Raw genomic sequence first — 17,443 nt, 5'->3', positions numbered from 1 at the left:
AATGTATGGTGTTTGTCCTTCTATGGCAGAAGCATAAATGGGAGGACAGTAGTCCTTAACCACTTCAGTGCTGATGACGAGCCCAGGCTCATCATGCAGCACGGTACTCGTGTGCTGGTGACGAGCCTGGGCTCGTCATGAGCCGTGGAACGCTCACACACGGGGATAATTCCCCCACTGTGCTGAGCGTTCCATTGCGCGGGCGGGCTCATGACGAGCCCAGGCTCGTCACCAGGACACGAGCACCGTGCTGCATGACAAGCCTGGGCTCGTCATCAGCACCGCGGTGCCGTGCATGGACCCCCGCGCCGCGGGGGAATTAGCCCCGCGGCAAAGGGGTTAAGATACATGGATTTTTAGGTCTGGTTTGACAGTGCAAATATGACCTACACCAATATTATCCCCCTGGGCCAAAACAAAGCAGTTTTACTCAATGTTCAATTGTTGATGGAATTTGGTCTCCAATCTGATAATTTCACCTTACTTAGAGACGTTAACTTATAGTTACAATCCTCAACCGACAAAGACACCCAAGTTCTCTTACAGATGGCATCAGAACTGGGTGTTAAACAAGTTGTTGGTGATCCTACTCACCTAGCCGGTCACACCCTTGATGGACTTTTTTCAAATAATCCTGCCATCACTAATCTCAAAACTCTTCCTCTTAGCTATTCAGATCACTGAGCCATCACTTTTTATAATAATCTACCCTCCTTCTCGACAAGCCCTTACTAAGTCAATTAAAACTGTCAGTAGCAGAGCATGGCATAAAATGGACACTGCAGCATTACCTCATCATCTTGCACAGAGTCAGCCTGATATATCACTTATTGCCAATTCTTCAGTCCCTGCATATACTTTCTAGCTCAAATCTACCTTCTCAAAACTAACCCCCTCATCACATCTAATAAACACAGAGGAGAATCTTCAGCCCCTTGGGTTTCCGAAGCTCTAAGACAGGGAAAACAAGCCTGCAGGAGGCTAGAAAGATGCTGGTGCAAACATTACGACAATACTGATAAACAGCTTTATAAAGTGGCACTAGCCAAGTATAAAACCCTTCTAATCAATGAAAAAAATCTTTATTATACTCAAACGATTGAGAACACTTCCAACTCCAATAAAGAACAATTTTGGGTAATTATGAGGCTTACCTCGGTCCCAGAAACCAACTCAACCATTCATAGTCAAATATTCTGCGACACCTTAGCCTTCACTTTCAAAGATAAGGTCGACCACATTTTTAACATATTTGACAAATCTAAAGATACTACTGAGATGAGTCGATAGGAAGCGATTGGCTACTCTCCGCCTTCGGATTTTACACCCACCTTTCCAAATCAAGTAGCCATTCTTCTACTAGCTGCCAAATCAGGCTCCTCGGATAACCCATGTCCCCTATCTTAAAACTTGTGGTACACCATATTGCCACCTACCTGTCCTCTATGTTCAATCAAATGTTCTCACAAGGGACGTTTCTCACATTATGGAAACAAGCTTGTATCCTCCCTCTAATAAAAAAGCCAACTCTTGACATCAATGACCACGCCAACTATCATCCCATCTCTAGATTTCCTTTGCCAGAGAAAATCGCTGAAAAAATATCAATGCAGAACTATCTAATTTCATTATTGATAACCATCAGTTGGACCCCGGTCAGTTTGGGTTTAGAGACAACAGAAGACCACAGTAAAAACCACAGAAGAAATAAGAACCTCACTGGCTAATGGGGGGGGTCAGAGGTCCTCATTTTATTGGACCTATTCACAGCATTCAACACTGTGGACCATTTGCTTCTGGTCCACCGTCTGAAAGCTATAGGAGTTAAAGATAAGGCCCTTGCACTACTGTCATCCTTTCTTTCTGGAATAACTCAAACTCTGAACTGGGTCATTTCAAATCCTTACCTTTCACACTGCCTTGTGGGGTCCCCCAGGGCTCCTCGCTGAGCCCAACCCTATTTAAAATATATGTCTCTGAATTGGCCTCCTTTATTAAAAGCTTCAACTTAAGTCTCACCTCTTATACTGCTGACACCCAGTTGGTAGTATCACCAGTGGATAAAGATGCCTTTTGCTCTTCAAGATTACACAAATGTATGGTTGCCATAAGCGGGAGGATGGGCAGGCATTGCTTAAAACTAAATTCAAGTAAAACTGAGGTTATACTCTTCTGCAATCTCTTCCCTGCATGGTCTCCTGCTTGGTGGCCCGACAGCCTGGGCCCGCCTCCTTTACCTGTGACGAAATCTAAAAACCTGGGCTTCATTATTGACGATAAGCTCAAATATGAAGCCCAGTATCCAAGGTAGTCTCTGCTTCATTCCACATAAATAGAATGTTAAGAAAAATATTTTCTTTCATTCCTAACAATACCAGGAAAACTGTGGTTTTAGCATTAGTCCTTTCAAAACTAGACTATTGCAATGGACTGTTCATGAACCTTCAGGAAAAACTGGTCAGGAAACCTCAGTCTTTTCAAAATGCAGCAGCAAGATTGATCTTGAATATTCCCAAATTCCACTTGATCTCTTCTGATATTCAAAAACTCCATTGGCTCACGGTTCAAAATCGAATCAAATTCAAAGTGCTCTGTGTGGCCCACAAAGCACTGCACAGGGTAGGGATGGAATTTCTATGGAAGCATTTTAACTGGTACCCGCCAAACCGACATCTTCGGGAGACAGAATGGTCGCCAATGCTAGATTCAGGAAAGCAAAATGGGAGGGAAGGAGCTTTGCCAATAGCACCGCAAGGCTTCGGAATACTCTTCCTCTACATCTTAGGGCCATCTCCTCCCTGCTCTGCTTCCAAAAAGAGCTAAAGACATGGTTATTTAACAACTAGCGCTCCCTGTCTCAGCATGTAAATGTTCAGCAAGCGTCAAGACACCCATGGGTAGACGTGCGCAATATAAGTCTTTTTAGCATAACATAATATATAATTCTACTTCCACACAAATACATACGCTATTTACTTGTAATGCCTGACATTACCAAACAACATTGACACATTTTACATTGCCAATGCTTGTTGTATTCCTGCAGTTGACACAACCCAATGCCTAATTTACCCCGTCCCTCCTCACGCCTTGATACTGATTCACTCAGGGAAACCATGGAAAGAGAGAGAGGCATGCAGGGACACGCCATCTTGCATCATATATTATTGGGTAGCTTTTTATACTCAACAAGTGTACCTTTCCTCTTTCCTATTAAAAGCATATAATGTGCAGGTTTGAGGGCATATACCTGTTTGGATCAGGTCGGAAGCAGCTGGTGTTCACAAATGTTTCATTTGTTTTTACATGTGCAAGGAATACAAATAGTTCTATGTCATGTGAGGCATCATGCCATCCAAGATTTTTTAAACTGGCATTTTTCTTTCAGAGTATGATTTTTAAAAATGCTGTAGCCTAAAACAGGATCAAAGCCACTCAAAGTGCTATGCAAGGCATGGATCTGCTTTGGCGATTTGTATATGTCTTCCCACCAGATCCCTTCGCAGACACATATGTTTCTGTGCTTCTCCCTCAATGTTACAAAATGACATTCTGCTCCTCATCCAATTGACCTCAAAGGATTATTGTGTTTGCCTTGTGGTAATCCATGAAATGGATGAGTAGGAACATCCAGTCTGGAATTCTTGTACATGCAGACATGCATTTATAGTATGAAAACAAAACGAAAACTAAACCAATGGGAAGTAAAAACTATGAATGCATAAGCTTAGAATGCCGGACATGTGACAACTTGCTCTAAGATCTTCTATTTCAGTAATTTTTTATTGAAAATTAAATTTACATGGTGCAGAGGATATACATGGGAGATAGCTGAAAAAACACAGACAAAAGAAAACAGGGAAAAAGGCGCCCCGGGAGGGGATGGGGGGTGGTCAAGCGTTGGCTCGCGGGCTATTTGTCCATCATTCACTCTTGTTTCTTCTTCTTGTGGTTCCTTTCGGCATTCCCCCTTTCTCCCCTTTGGACTGTTTGATTGTCTTTTCGCACCCCTGGTGGCGTAGAGAGAGTGAGGTATAGAGATATAGAGAGTAAAGAGAGTAGAGAAGCACAGGGTGTTTCAGAATAGGCGCTCTGTGTAGGGCTGCGGTGTCTAGTCTCTGGGGTATCTTCCCCGGTCACCCCCATAACGTTCAGGGTGGCTGGTGTGAGGACAGGAAGTTGTCCAGCGAGAGCCACATTTCGGTTTTCTTTCGTGAGTTCGGTAGGCTGTTGATCATTATGGTGTCAGCTCCCCGCAGGAATATGACCCAATTGAACCAGGCTTTAAAGGTGGCTTTCGCTGTGTCTTTCCAGTTATTCAATACCGTCTTGACCGCCGCTGTGAGCAGGAGGTCAATCAGGTCCCTGTCTTCTTCTGATGTTATGGATAGATCGGTGTATCCCAGGGCGAAGTGGAAGTGGAAGTCAAGTATTAGTGTGGCTCCTGTTACGTTGTTAATTAGTGTGTTTATTGAGTCCCAGAATTTTCTGACCTTGGTGCAGTGGAAGAGGAGGTGTGCAAGATCCCCTTTTTGCTTATTGCAGTTCCAGCAGGAATCGTTTTCTCGGATACCCATGGAGGCTAAGCGAGCTGGGGTCCAGTAGGCCTTGTGTATCAACCAGAATTTTGTCTGGTCTAGGGTTGTTGTCACCTTCCTTCTTGATGTGGAGGACCAGAGGTCTGCCCTCTCTTCCTCGCTTAGCTCTCTATCCGCTGCTGTACCCCAGTGGGTCGTGATCTTGTTATTTAGTTTAGAGGCCTTGGGGCACAGGGCTTTGTACAGGTGCGCCACTTGGTGTCCTATTATGTTCAGGCTAGTGGCATATTGTAGTATTGAGGGTGTGAGTTTGTTTATGTCTGCTTTGGTGATTGCCACTCTGATCTTTAAGAAGTTGTACAGCTATGCGCTGTCTAGCTTATGTTATTCTTTGAGTGAATCAAAGGTTGTCTGCATTCCTTTTTGCTGCAGCTGACTTACTGTGGTGATGCCATGTCGGTACCATGTGTGCATGTCTAGTGTGCTGTTCCTGTATTTTATTCTAGGGTTGTGCCATAGGGATTCCAGTTGGGTGTTTCTAATGCTAGTGTCTAGTAGCTTATCTATTCTTAGTAAGGCCACTCTTGTGTTCCTTAGGATTGGGTTGTGTTTGATTGCAGGGTGTTTGGTCGCCGTGAGCAGGGCTATGGGTTCCATGCCGCCTAACAGTCTCCTTTCTAATAAAAGCCAGGCCGGGGTGTAGTCGTTCTTCGGAGTGAGCCAGTACAAGCCTTGTTTTGCTATGCAAGCTGTTTGAAATATTTTGAAATTAGTTATGTCTTGGGGAGTCTGAGTTTTTGAAGGCTAATTCTGGGTTTCTTCCCCCTCCATAGGAATGTGTTAAGCAGCTTGTCCAGCTTTTTATGGAAATCTGCTGTGTTGGTCAATGGTAACATGTTGAGCATGTAGTTAACCATTGGGGTGACCATCATCTTGATAGTCTCCACCCTCCCCCACCATGTGGTGAATTTGGGAGACCATCCTTCAAGCTTCTCTCTGATTTTGTTTAATATTGCTTGTTCATTCTGGTCTAGTGTGGTGCGCAGGTCCCTTTCGAAGAGGAGGCCCAGGTATTTGATGGCTTTCTTCTGCCAGGTCAGTCCTGAGAACCCTAGCGTTGTTCTGTTGGTGTGGATGTTCAGTGGTTTACACTCAGATTTTTCTCTGTTTAGTTTGTATCCTGACACCTGAGCGTATTGTTCTATAGTGTCCATCATAGCCTTGATGGATCTCTCTGGGTCTTCTGTTACAATGAGGACGTCGTCAGCGTATGCTGCGAGCTTGAAGGTCTCTCCCTCTATAGGTATCCCCTTTATGTCTGGGTTTGCTCGTATCATGTTGAGTAGGGGTTCTAATACTACCAGGAAGAGGGCCGGCGAGAGCGGGCATCCCTGTCTAGTCCCTCGCTTAAGGTCTAGCAGCTCTGACGTGCCTCCGTTTACTACCACTCGAGCCTTGGGTTCGTTATATAGGGCCTTTACCATCTTCCTGTAGTTGGGGCCTAATCCGAATTTTTGCATGCATTGGTCCAGGTACGGCCATGACACCCTGTCAAAAGCTTTTTCTGCATCAAGGGCAATCATGACCGCCGCGTTATTGCTTTTGGCTGCATGGTTGATTATGTGGCAGAGCAGTCTTGTGTTGTCGTGGGACATTCTGTTTTTCAGGTATCCCACCTGCGCGCAGTGTATGAGAGTGGGTAGGTATGTGTTGAGTCTAGTTGCTAGGATCTTGGCGTAGATTTTGCAGTCCACATTTATGAGTGAGATAGGCCTGTAGTTTTTGGGGTGTTGTGTGTCCTTGCCTTCCTTTGGGATTACGATAATATTTGCTTCCGCCATCGATTGGGTCATGCGCCCGTTGTGTACACAGCTTGTGAACAATGATGTCATCGCGGGTCTGAGTATGGTGACATAATGTTTGTAGAACTTGGCTGTGAACCCGTCTGGCCCTGGTGCTTTGTTGTCTTTAAGGCTTTTGACTGCTCTTTCTATCTCCCTTCTAGTTATTTTTGAGTCAAGCCTCTCCCTCTGGGCTTCGGTCAGTTCTGGTGTTGTGATGTGTTTCAGGAGTTCTCTACCCCATCATCACTTAGTGTGTCGTCTTTTTTGTAAAGCTGCGCATAGAAGTCCCTGAAGGTGTTGAGTATTCCTTTGTTTGTCGTCTGCGTTTTGTTCGCACTGTCCTTAACGGCTGCTATCGTGTGTTGCCTCTGTTTGCCCTTGAGGTAGGTATGCCCTATTGGTGGTGCATAGATTGATTGCTTTGTATTTGTTGATCCAGGTCCCTGCCCTCTCGCTAAGGATCTTGTTCAGTTCATATTTTTTCTTTGTTAGGGTCGTGAGGGTGTTTCTGTCTTCTAAGTTGGCTATGTGTCCTGTTTCTAGTTTTTTGATTTCCCGCTCTAGGTCAGTTATCTTTTTGCCTCTTTCTCTGTTCTGTCTCCCTTTGATACTGATTATTGTTCCTCGTATTGTGGCTTTCAGTGCATCCCACAGGGTCCCCCTGTCCATGTCTGGGCTGTCATTGTTTGTGAGGTACTCTTTTATGGCTAACTCTATCTCAGCACTGTTGTTTATGTTTTTGAGTAGGTCGTCGTCAAATCTCCACCTGCGTGTCGGTCGTTCATTGTGTTTGCCCGTCAGTGTGAGGCAGATGTGGGAGTGGTCTGAGATGGTCCTTGTACCAATCTCTGTGTGATCTATGAGGTGGGTGTGGGTGTCTGACATGAAGATATAGTCAATTCTCCTGTAGGAGTTGTGCGGGGGCGAATAGAAAGTGTACTCTCTCCCATCCGGGTTTTGTAGTCGCCATGGATCTCCGAGTTGTAGTTTTGTGCATAGGTTCTGTAGGATATTCCCTCTCTGTGTTGTCTGGCTGTTTCGTTGTGGGTGTCTGTCTAGGGCTGGGTCTAGTACCTGATTCATATCTCCGGCTAATATTAGAAGTTCCCCTAGTGGGAGTGTTCCCAGTTCTTTCCCAGTCTGTTCCCAGAATGCCTTGTCTTCGGTGTTGGGGCCATAGATATTTGCCACGTGTATAGGTTCCTCCCCTCGGAGCAGACTGGTGACTAGTAACCTGCCCTCTGTGTCCATCTGCGACTTTACTAGTGTGAGTTTTGACTTTTTGCTGAGTATTGTGATCACCCCATTCTTTTTGTTTCTTGCCGGTGATCCTATTACCTGACCTATCCAGCTGGCTTTTAGGCGGTCTATGTCTGCTTCCTCTAGCCTTGTCTCCTGCAGTACACAGATGTCGTTTTTGAGCTTGGCCAGGTAATCTAGGATCTTCCTCCTCTTCACTGGGTGGTTGAGGCCCTTTACGTTCAGGGACACTACCTTAATGTCTGTCGTGAGATTATGGTGTGTGTTGTGTTTCATCTTTCGTTCCGTCTAAACTGGCGTGTTGTCTGGTTGTGTTTTGATCATCTTCTTATCTTAGTCCTACGTTTGTCCTTGTGTGTTGTTCGTTGACTATCTTTACTCCTGTGCTTAGAGTTCCAGTGTACATTCCCTAGGGATAGTTGATAGATGTAGAGAGATAGGAAAAGAGAAAAGAGTAGTATCAGCCCATTTGTGTTCTCCCCGCACCCCCCTCCCCCCTCCTTGCCCCTCCCCCCTTACTTGCATATTGGGTGTGCGACAACAAAGTTCCTTTGCTCCGCGTCGTCCTGAGGTCATGTTGCTGTTTCCTTATTCCTCCAGCCATTGGCCATTCCTATGTCTCTGGGTTTTGTGCAAGTTTGTGAGGTAGGCGTTCTTCTTTTCTTCACAGTGTTAAGTTGGCTGTTGCTGTTGTTGCCTTCCCCTTAACGTCCCGGCTGTGCGCGTTCATAGGTCAGCACAGATGTTGCTTGCCTAGTCTGTGGGCTCTGAGGTAGGTTGTTGTTTCGGGGTTTGAGGTAGCATTGAGGTAGCTTCTGTTGAGTTAGTGTTTTGTTTGTCAGAGGCATTTTCTAGGACTTTAGTCTGCTTTCAGTCCGACTTCCCTTCCTCGTTTGGCGAGGCGCTTCTTTTTGGGGCGCTCTGGCTTTTTGTATCCATTTCCTCAGTCGGTGGTCCTCTCATGTATTTTCTCAAATCCTCTGGGTCTTCGAAAACCATTGTTCTCCAGTTGTCCGTAACTTTAAAACGAGCTGGGCCGGTGAAAGTGTAGCTCAGATTCCTTCTTCGCAGGGACTCTCTCATGGCCAGGAAGCCTTTCCTGGCTTCTACCGTTGTTTTTGAATAGTCTTGTGTGAGCACTATCTTGCTGCTCGCCCATGTAAGGCTTTGGTTCTTTCTGGCGAAAGCGAAAATTGCGTCGGTGTGGTCAGCTCTTAGTGGGCAGCAGATTATTGCTCTAGAAGGCTTCCCCGTTGCAGGTTTTCCTGCCGGCACCCTATATGCCTTGTTGACTTCAAACTGTCTCTCGAAATTCAGGCCTGTTAGTTTAGGCAGCATGTCTTCCAGCATGGCTGCGCAGGACCTCTCCTTGTCCTCCGTTCCTTCTGGGACACCCAGGATTCTGATGTTTCCCCTTCTGGCTCTGTCGTCCTGCTCGACCAGCTGCTTTTGTAGCGCCTTGGCAATCTTTGAGTGCTCCCTCGTGGCTATGATGTTCTTGCTTGTTGCGTCTTCGACATCGCTTATCCTTCCCTCTGCTGTTTTTTTCCAGTCTGGTATTTGTGTTGTGCTGGTCGGCTCGAATCGCAGCCAATTCTAACTGCATGTTGTCAATTGTGATTTTAGTCTCTCTTGTTACTTCTTTCACCTCATTGATTCTTTTCAAAACTGTTTCCAGGGTGGCTGTCTCTGATTTTAGCTTTGCCTGCGAGTCCTGTATGTCTTTTCTCAGTTTTTTTGGGTCATTTGAGTTTTTCCCTTCAGCCATCTTATTTGACTGTGTTTCGCATGGGCTGCCTGCCTTCCTTGTGTCCGCTCGCTCCCTGGCTGGTGCCGGTTTTGTAGCTTGCGCTGTATAGTTTGTACGATAGCGGCTTGGTTCCCTGATGTACCGAGTCTTAGTTTTTAACTTTGTTCCCGCCAGCGCTTGCTTTGTCTCGTTCGCCGTGTAGGCCTCTTTGATTGCTGGTTGATCTTCCACCTTGGGAGGTTTCTGCCTTTTGCTGGGCTTCCCACGTGCAGTGGTGGCTGGTTTGTTCTTTATTTTGTCTCTCGCTTCTGGCTACAATGGGCTGGCGCTGTTGTTCCCCTGTTTCCGGCGCCCTCCGTTCTGATTGTGGCCCCTAGACAGCCTTCCTCGTTGCAGGTCAGTAGCCTTCCTCGTTGCAGGTCAGTAGCCTTATCAGTCCACCGTCAGCACACTGTTCTTCTGTTATTGTTGTTGCGCACTCTCAGGCTCGGCTGCTCACCTCCCTTTGGTCCCTGTTCTCGGAGCTTGCTCATGTACATATCCTTGATTAGGCAGCTCCCTGTGCTTGTTTTGGCTGAGGGCTCCGCTCGGCTGTGTGCTTGCGGCACTTGCTCGCTGGGCCCCTGGCTCTTGAAGCGTTTGTCACGTTTTATGCACCGTTGCTGGTTGTTAAACGCCGATCTCGCGCTGCTATGCGCGTCTCTCTCCTCCCTATTTGCATCGATCGCGTTCTATTTTGTTTGTGGCAGTGTCGCTAGCGCCGATCATGCGCTGATCTGCTCTGCGCATGCCCCGGGTGCTGGCGTTTCCGTTTCCTGCTTCGTTGAGCTTGTAGCACTCCGACTTCCGGTAATGGCTGCCCCCAGCGATCGGTTTCGTTTTCTTTTCTGGGAGCCTCCCGGTAAGTGCCTGAAACATACCTTTTGCTTGTTTTAGTTTTCCGCTTGTGAGTTCGCTGCCTGTGCCTCCGCCCCTTAGTCCGTCTTGCCTGATGCTGTGTCTCGAAATGCCCGCTCTTGCGAGCCTCCTTCTTCTCTTTACTTGTGGTGTATCTCTGCAGCGTTTGGAGCTGTTTAGTTAGCGTTGGCTGTTTGGTCCGGTTTACCCTCCTCTTGCACTCGTTGCGGGCTCGGCTCGGCTGCTGGTGCTAGGGTCAGTCTATTTCGGCCCGGCCGCCATCTTGCCTTCTTCCTCAGTTCTCGGCTTTACTCTTTGAGGGTCTTTTTCTGCTCTATTGGTGCTTCCCAAGTGCTTCCTTCGGTTTCGCCTTGTAGCTCTTTCATTCATATATCGTTGGTTCGTTTCCGAGGTTAAGACCGTCGGGTTTGGCTGTTTAAAATCGCCTTAGTTGCTCAGGGTTCGCGGAGCTAACGGACCTAGACGACCATCTCCTTTGTCGTCCAAGCCTAACTATACACCTAACGAACATCTGCTATTAAAACATGATTTTGATGTCTGCTGCCCTAGTCCCTTGTTCTGTCAGTCGGTGATGTCATAGTAGTTTATGGCCATTATAGCTGTCAATGTCCAAACCTATGTCAGTGACCATCCATCAAGCAAGTGGCAGGTTGACTTCTTTGAACAAGGTCCAATAGGAGAATATAAGTCACTTGACTAGGTACTGAGTGAAAAGCTTCCTGACATCCACCAGGACACTAAGATTCTTTGTAGAGAGATCAAGGTGTAAAAAATGCTGGCTCCACAGAAATCATACAAGTTGTGCAAGGTCGGGAGATGAGCATTTCCATGGGCAGGAGGCTCCTCCGAGGATGAAGGATAAGGTCTCTCTGAATTCCCTGAAGCAGGTAAAAGACCCACACTTGACAGAGTCAAAGTGGAGTCACTGGAATGACAGAACATCCTGGCGTGTCTGTCATATTGTGCAGAACCCTCGGAATTAAAGGTGACAGAAGAAGTGCCTAAAGGAACATTCCTTTCCTGTCCAACATTAGGTTCACCCTGAAAATCATGGCCCCCCTGCACAGGTGGTGCACTTGCTGCATCTGGGATAAGGTGGGGTTAGAAGGCCCCTACCAAAGGCTCAGAGATGGAATCAATTACTTCTTTTTGGGTTCCCCACTCACATGGAGACCATTAAGGCTTTGCCAGACTTGCACTAATAGGCTGTATATCAATGCACATTCCCACTGGTTTACTGTCTGCCAGCAGAGCTGTTAGGAGTTGGCATGACCTTAATTTTTCACACAGAAGAGGACAGTGATGCTATCTTTGTAAATCATCAACATTCTAGATCTTATCAGTGGTACAAAAATCCATGTTATAAAGAGTGCTTTTAGCTCCACAACATGAAAGTGGATGGATCAATCTGAATTTATGTCAAAAGTAACTGATTAGGAGTTAACTCCCATTGCGATCTAGAGTGTCATCACATAATTTGGATGAATAAGTGAACCAGCAATATATTATTTACCATAACAACCTTAAATAAACTTACCCTGGCCACCAGTATCTCCTCTGAGTGATGTCACTTTGTTCAGAAGAGTATGTAGGAAATCATTCTCGGCAGTAACACTGGAGGAAATGAAAACATTACTCTGCGTAAAGATATTGGATACATGTGTACTTGTTTCTGCAGTAGGTAAAAATGTTGATATCTAAATTTGGAAATGGATCTTGTAAGATAAATGTGCCTAAGAACACTGATTCATAACTATTTGTGTGCACATAAGTACACCTTAAGCGATCAAATAGCCAACTGTGGGAGTTATTCACAGATCCAGATTCTTGTATACAACATTGGTACACATATTCTCACAGATGGACATTGTACCATGAAGGAGTTCACCATTATGGCAACCGTTTTTATTGCCTACGTTTAGTAGGAGGGCATTAGAGCATGAATCCAATGGAAACATACTGTTTTCACATCCAATTTACACATCTAACCTTATTGTCAAGAAATAACAGAAATAACTTGAAAAGTCGACTTTGAAAGATGTCAATTTGTCACAAATCTTAGAAGCCTATAGTAAGGGATTTATCTTTCAGAATGAAACCTTTCTGGTAGAGGAAAAGAGAAAAAAGTTAAAGTGCATTTGAACTTTACCTGGAACAACCAAATGGCACATGTCTGCTGAAGGAAATCCTACCATATAAGGATCAGCGGTACTTGTGAAAATCAATGATATTTCACATATTTTGAAGAGGACTCTATGTGTATATTTGCAAATTTCCAATAGATTGAAAACCTCATACAATCATAGGATCAAACCAATGACAAGGAGAGTTCCCATTTTAAAAACACGCTTGTGAATCAGGCACTGGATGATGAACTATAGCGTTTGCCCTGGCATTGTGTCTTTATTGCATTTTAAAGTATGAATGTTAGATTCAGCAGAAGGCAACAATCAATGTCCCAAGACTAGTGTTAACAAAAAAAGGTATATCAAGGTAGCACAATGAAGAGGTCCTACCCAATTTATGACACCATATTTAGTTAGTGGAAGAAGCAGGTCAAAGACTACCTTCCATGAATCAACAAAATATTATTTAGATGCACCTCTATGATGCTTAAGAAAGCAAGGGAGATTAATTAGGCGTAGGATAAATATGACTATTTAATAACAGCATTGTGGAACTTGTGATTGGAAACCATACCAGTAATGTGTATGATTTAGGTTTGTCTTGTATATGTAGATTAAAATATTAAAGTAAGTCTGTTAAAAACATTGATGAATCATGATCAGTGTTGATATAAATCATCATAAGAGTTCATTGCCACATTGAAATAACTTGTCTGCTAGGGAGCTGTGGTAGTCTACTGCATACTCCATGTGTTGAAATCTGCAAAAGTGAGCATCATTCAATGATGAGATATCCAAAGTTTCAAAGGGCCAAACTATCCAAATTTCCACACATCTTTGGGTATTACTAAACAATAACCGCCTGATTCATAAGGCTATTTCAATGTGCAAGTTAGGCTTAGACATGGAATAAGTCTGAAAATCTTCTTGCAAAAAAAAACAGGAAATTCATTAATTTAGTGTAGTTTCTTATGCATGGATGTCATTTAGTTATGTAATAATTCTGCTACTCTTGTATTTACATTTTTAAGTGTTTATTGCAAGTTCAGATAAAAAGTGTCCATTTAATCACAAAATTTCAAACCATTCAAATTATAATAATCAAAATATAATTAAAACACATAACAATATATGCAAATGAATTCACAAAGTGCATTCAGATGATTTAATTTAGGCTCCGTAGCATCTTTTCATACCCCAATAAATATAATTGCTATAAAAAATATGTGAGAATACAGACAGACCAGACTATAAAATAAAGAAAAAGGGGATTAACTTGTGCATGAGGATTTCAGGTTTTTCACCCTTACATACCACATTCTTTTGAGATACAGAGAAATCACAAACATAACCTGCATACTAGTGTCTGATTGACATATTCTGAGAGCAGAGCAGAACTGCCTGACCCCTGTTTGTAATAAAAGTAGCTATGCTTATTTCTGCATACGGATCTTATAGACACTACAAAAACTCAAAAATATTCCTCAGTTTCATCTGCTGGACAGGCCTTACTTTCAGACTCAGAATTTGATCACAAACTTTTATACACGGCCAAAGCTAATACCTTCATCCTAAACTTTATATATAGGCTTTGCAAAGCCAGAGACAATGTACAATCTACGTATTCCTCAAATCTGTATTCCCACTTTAAAGTGACCCTCTTTGTGTGAAGTCAGACATTTCTCAGATGAACAGTACTAGTATCTTTCCTTTAATACATGGTAAAAACAATTGCTGATGCATGAGACATTATATCAGTATTCCCCAAGCCCTTGGCTAAATAATAGATCCTTTATCTGTTTTAGCCAGGGAATTTTTGCCACCTGGGGATACAAAATGATGTCAGTAAGTCCTTCTCTGTATTTTATCAGCTCCGCTGTGGTCCAAAATCTTATAAAGAATAGAATGAGACCCAACTCAGCATAGTTTATAATTGATTTCGGGTCCATATCTATCTAGGCATTAGCAGAGCACTCATTGGAATTTTCTGCAAGGCCTTCATAAAAGCATTTTCAGCCTTCTCTAGACTGTCCATATTACAATGGTCCTATAAATCTCCTGCAAAGGGCTGCACTCATGGTCTGTGATTATTATATAGTTCCAAAGCTGGTGATATTAGGTACGAATTGCCTTGAGTGAGAAATGTCATTAGCGCTCTTGATCTCTGCTTAAGTTGAAATACACTTTTTTGCGATTTGTTACTGCCGGGCATGTAAGACTGATATACTAACACCCAGATAGTCATTCTCAGTCACTTTTTCAACACCATTATTACTCAGTCTTATTTCCCCTCAGAATTGGTTGTGAAGATTGAATGTCATATTTTGTTTTCCTTTAATTATTTTCCAAGCGAGGTTGTCCATTTAAACACTTACATGGGTATACCTAGGAGGACATAGTTAATGCATAGACATATTATAGATAAACTGAAATCACTATGCAACCCTCACCCCTACTCTCCGCCTACCTGAACTGCTTTCTCTCTTCCCTGTACCTCTCATCATGTACCATGCGATCAACAGGGATAATCTGCTTCTGATGGTCACCTACTAGTCGGTTCCTCATACTCCCCCATACAACATCACTAAAACTCTCTTTACAAAACAGAGCCTATGATAATATACACCATCTACAATACGCAATGTTTTTTCCTACAAAAAACTATAGTATTGATCGGAACTACCTTTTATGATACCCCAAACGGAAATTATTTTTCTTTCCTAAATATATCTTTACTGTACCTATACCTTACTTCTGTAAAATCTTAATAAAAGTGTATCTTGAAATGAAAAAAATATTTCCAAGCCATATGAATTGCAAAAAGTTACAAATGCTTGGCCTAAGGCTTCCATATCTGCTGGAATTTTGAAAATAAGTAAGGTGTCATCATCGAGCAATAGCATAGACACTTTCTTACTTTCCAAAACTGCCAAATCTTTCTCACAGTTTGTTAAATAGTAGATGCACCCAGTTAAAAAAAGAAGAAAAAGAGTGGGTGCCTAGACGCAGCCTTGTCAGACACCCTTACTAATCTTGATCCTTTCAGTCACCTCTCTCTCCGTTGCAACCCCACCTCACTTGAGTGGAATTATTGGTGTAAAACATCTGATTACACTCAATAATTCTCTTGGAACGCACAATGAAGCCATAACCTCCTACAATTTCTCTCTTGGTATCTTACCTAAGGTTGCCCACAAAGCCATAAAAGCTGCATATAAACTGCCACTTGTGAAGTTGTGGGACTTTCACTTAGCAAGAGGAAGCGAAAGACCTAATAGATAGTGCTAGTTTTTGACCTGAACCACGCTTAAAAAATTGTTGTGTGTTATCCAGGCCGAGAGTTTATCCATCACTTGTTTGCAGAATATTTTCTGCAAGTTATCTATCAAGCCAATTGGGTGTTAGTTACTAGGATCACTACGACTAATTGTTTTGTGGATTAGCACTATTGCAGATGCCCTCCAGGTGTCTGGTATTGGTGCACTGATCAGATGCTTTCACCCTCTTTTGGGCTTTAATGTCTATCAGCAAATCTTGCAATGAAAAGAAAGCTAGGTTCTCTGAATCCACAGCATACTCAACTGCATGAGTTTCATTTGAGGGATTAGTAACCTGAGATACCACATGGTCGGTTTGGAGACTATTGAGTACAAAATGTCGTGGTGCACGAATATCGAGTTGGAAATATTGTTGGTCAGAATTATCGACAGCAAGAATATCGGGGTTTAGAATATCGAATTCAGGTAAGTAATATCGATTTAAAAAATAACAAAGTGTTTAACATTGTTTGCAAAAATATAGTTGTTAAAAATATCGCTTTTTATTACTGTTAAGTATTTTAGTACATATTTTATATGCATGTGATGTATGTTTTTGTGTATAAGAATTATGTGCATTTTTAATATATGTTTTACATTTTTAGTAGTTATAAAAAAAAATTATTTTAATTTTGATCTTTTAGTTCTGTAGGCAGTTGTGGGTTTATAGGGGAATAGGGTGGGAAGTAATTCAATTATTTTAAATGTATGATTTTTTTAATATAAATTTTGCTCTTTTAGTTCTGTAGCAAGTTGTGTGTTTTAAGGGGAATAGGTTGGGAAGTAATTACATTATTTTAAATGTATTGATTAATTTGTATTTAATAATACTTTTTATTGATATGTTATAATGTTAAATGTGTACATCTTTTTATTATTAATTAATTAATAGTTTGTTGTTAATTAATTTTATTCATAAATAATTAATTATGGTAATTATGTAATTAATTTTGGGTGTGTGTTGTGGTGTTTATAGGTGTAAATGGTGGGAATTAATTTGTGTATAACTAATATATAGTTGTTAATTATCAAGCTCGTGGGGATGTGTCCAAGGTATCAGCAGCACTCGCTAGCAAGTTAACTGTTCCCCAAGAGCTTTAATAGGTATGGGCATGCGCACGTGGAGTTATTTATAAGCACCTGACTGGTGCAGACGCATTTCGTGAGTTCACTTCTTCCAGGGCATTAGTAGTCAGAAAGCTGCATTGTGGGCATTTGAGTTCCTCATTCAGCATTATCATGTTCCCTGATGGGCTACTTCATAATTGTGTGTGTCACCTTGGGAATACAAATTGTCTCATTTCAATCCTGGATGGATGCAGCTTTAATTCCGTGCTTCGTGAAGGTTCTGCATGAGCCCCTCCATAACGCATGCTCTAAATCCATACTTGCTTTCCACATGCGGGCTTTGAAATACATCAAGCTCCGTGGCCCCACTCTCGTTGGGGGGTGCAAACTGAGCAGCAGGACGTCCGCTAACATATCAAGCTCATGGGGATGTGTCCAAGGTATCAGCAGCACTCGATAGCAAGTTCGCTTTTCCCCAAGAGCTTTAATAGGTATGGGCATGCGCACGAGGAGTTATTTATAAGCACCTGACTGGTGCAGACGCGTTTCGTGAGTTCACTTCTTCCAGGGCATTAGTAGTCAGTAAGCGCATGCCCATACCTATACAAGTATATGTTATACG

The 17,443-nt window shown here is 43.0% G+C and overlaps 1 protein-coding gene across 1 annotated transcript in view; it reads right to left on the bottom strand.

Moving 5' to 3' along the window:
* Window positions 1-17,443, bottom strand: part of DOCK2 (dedicator of cytokinesis 2) — a 2,333,210-nt gene that overhangs the window by 1,760,006 nt on the left and 555,761 nt on the right. Inside the window, exon 12 of the mRNA XM_086931425.1 lies at window positions 11,848-11,924. Within this exon, the coding sequence (XP_086787551.1) occupies window positions 11,848-11,924 (77 nt within the window). The remainder of the gene's footprint in view (window positions 1-11,847; window positions 11,925-17,443) is intronic.

This window comes from Lissotriton vulgaris, chromosome 7 (assembly GCF_964263255.1).
Source record: "Lissotriton vulgaris chromosome 7, aLisVul1.2, whole genome shotgun sequence".
Classification (NCBI taxonomy): domain Eukaryota; kingdom Metazoa; phylum Chordata; class Amphibia; order Caudata; family Salamandridae; genus Lissotriton; species Lissotriton vulgaris.
Note: the sequence above shows the minus strand (reverse complement) of the source record. Positions and strands in the feature narration are given on the sequence as shown.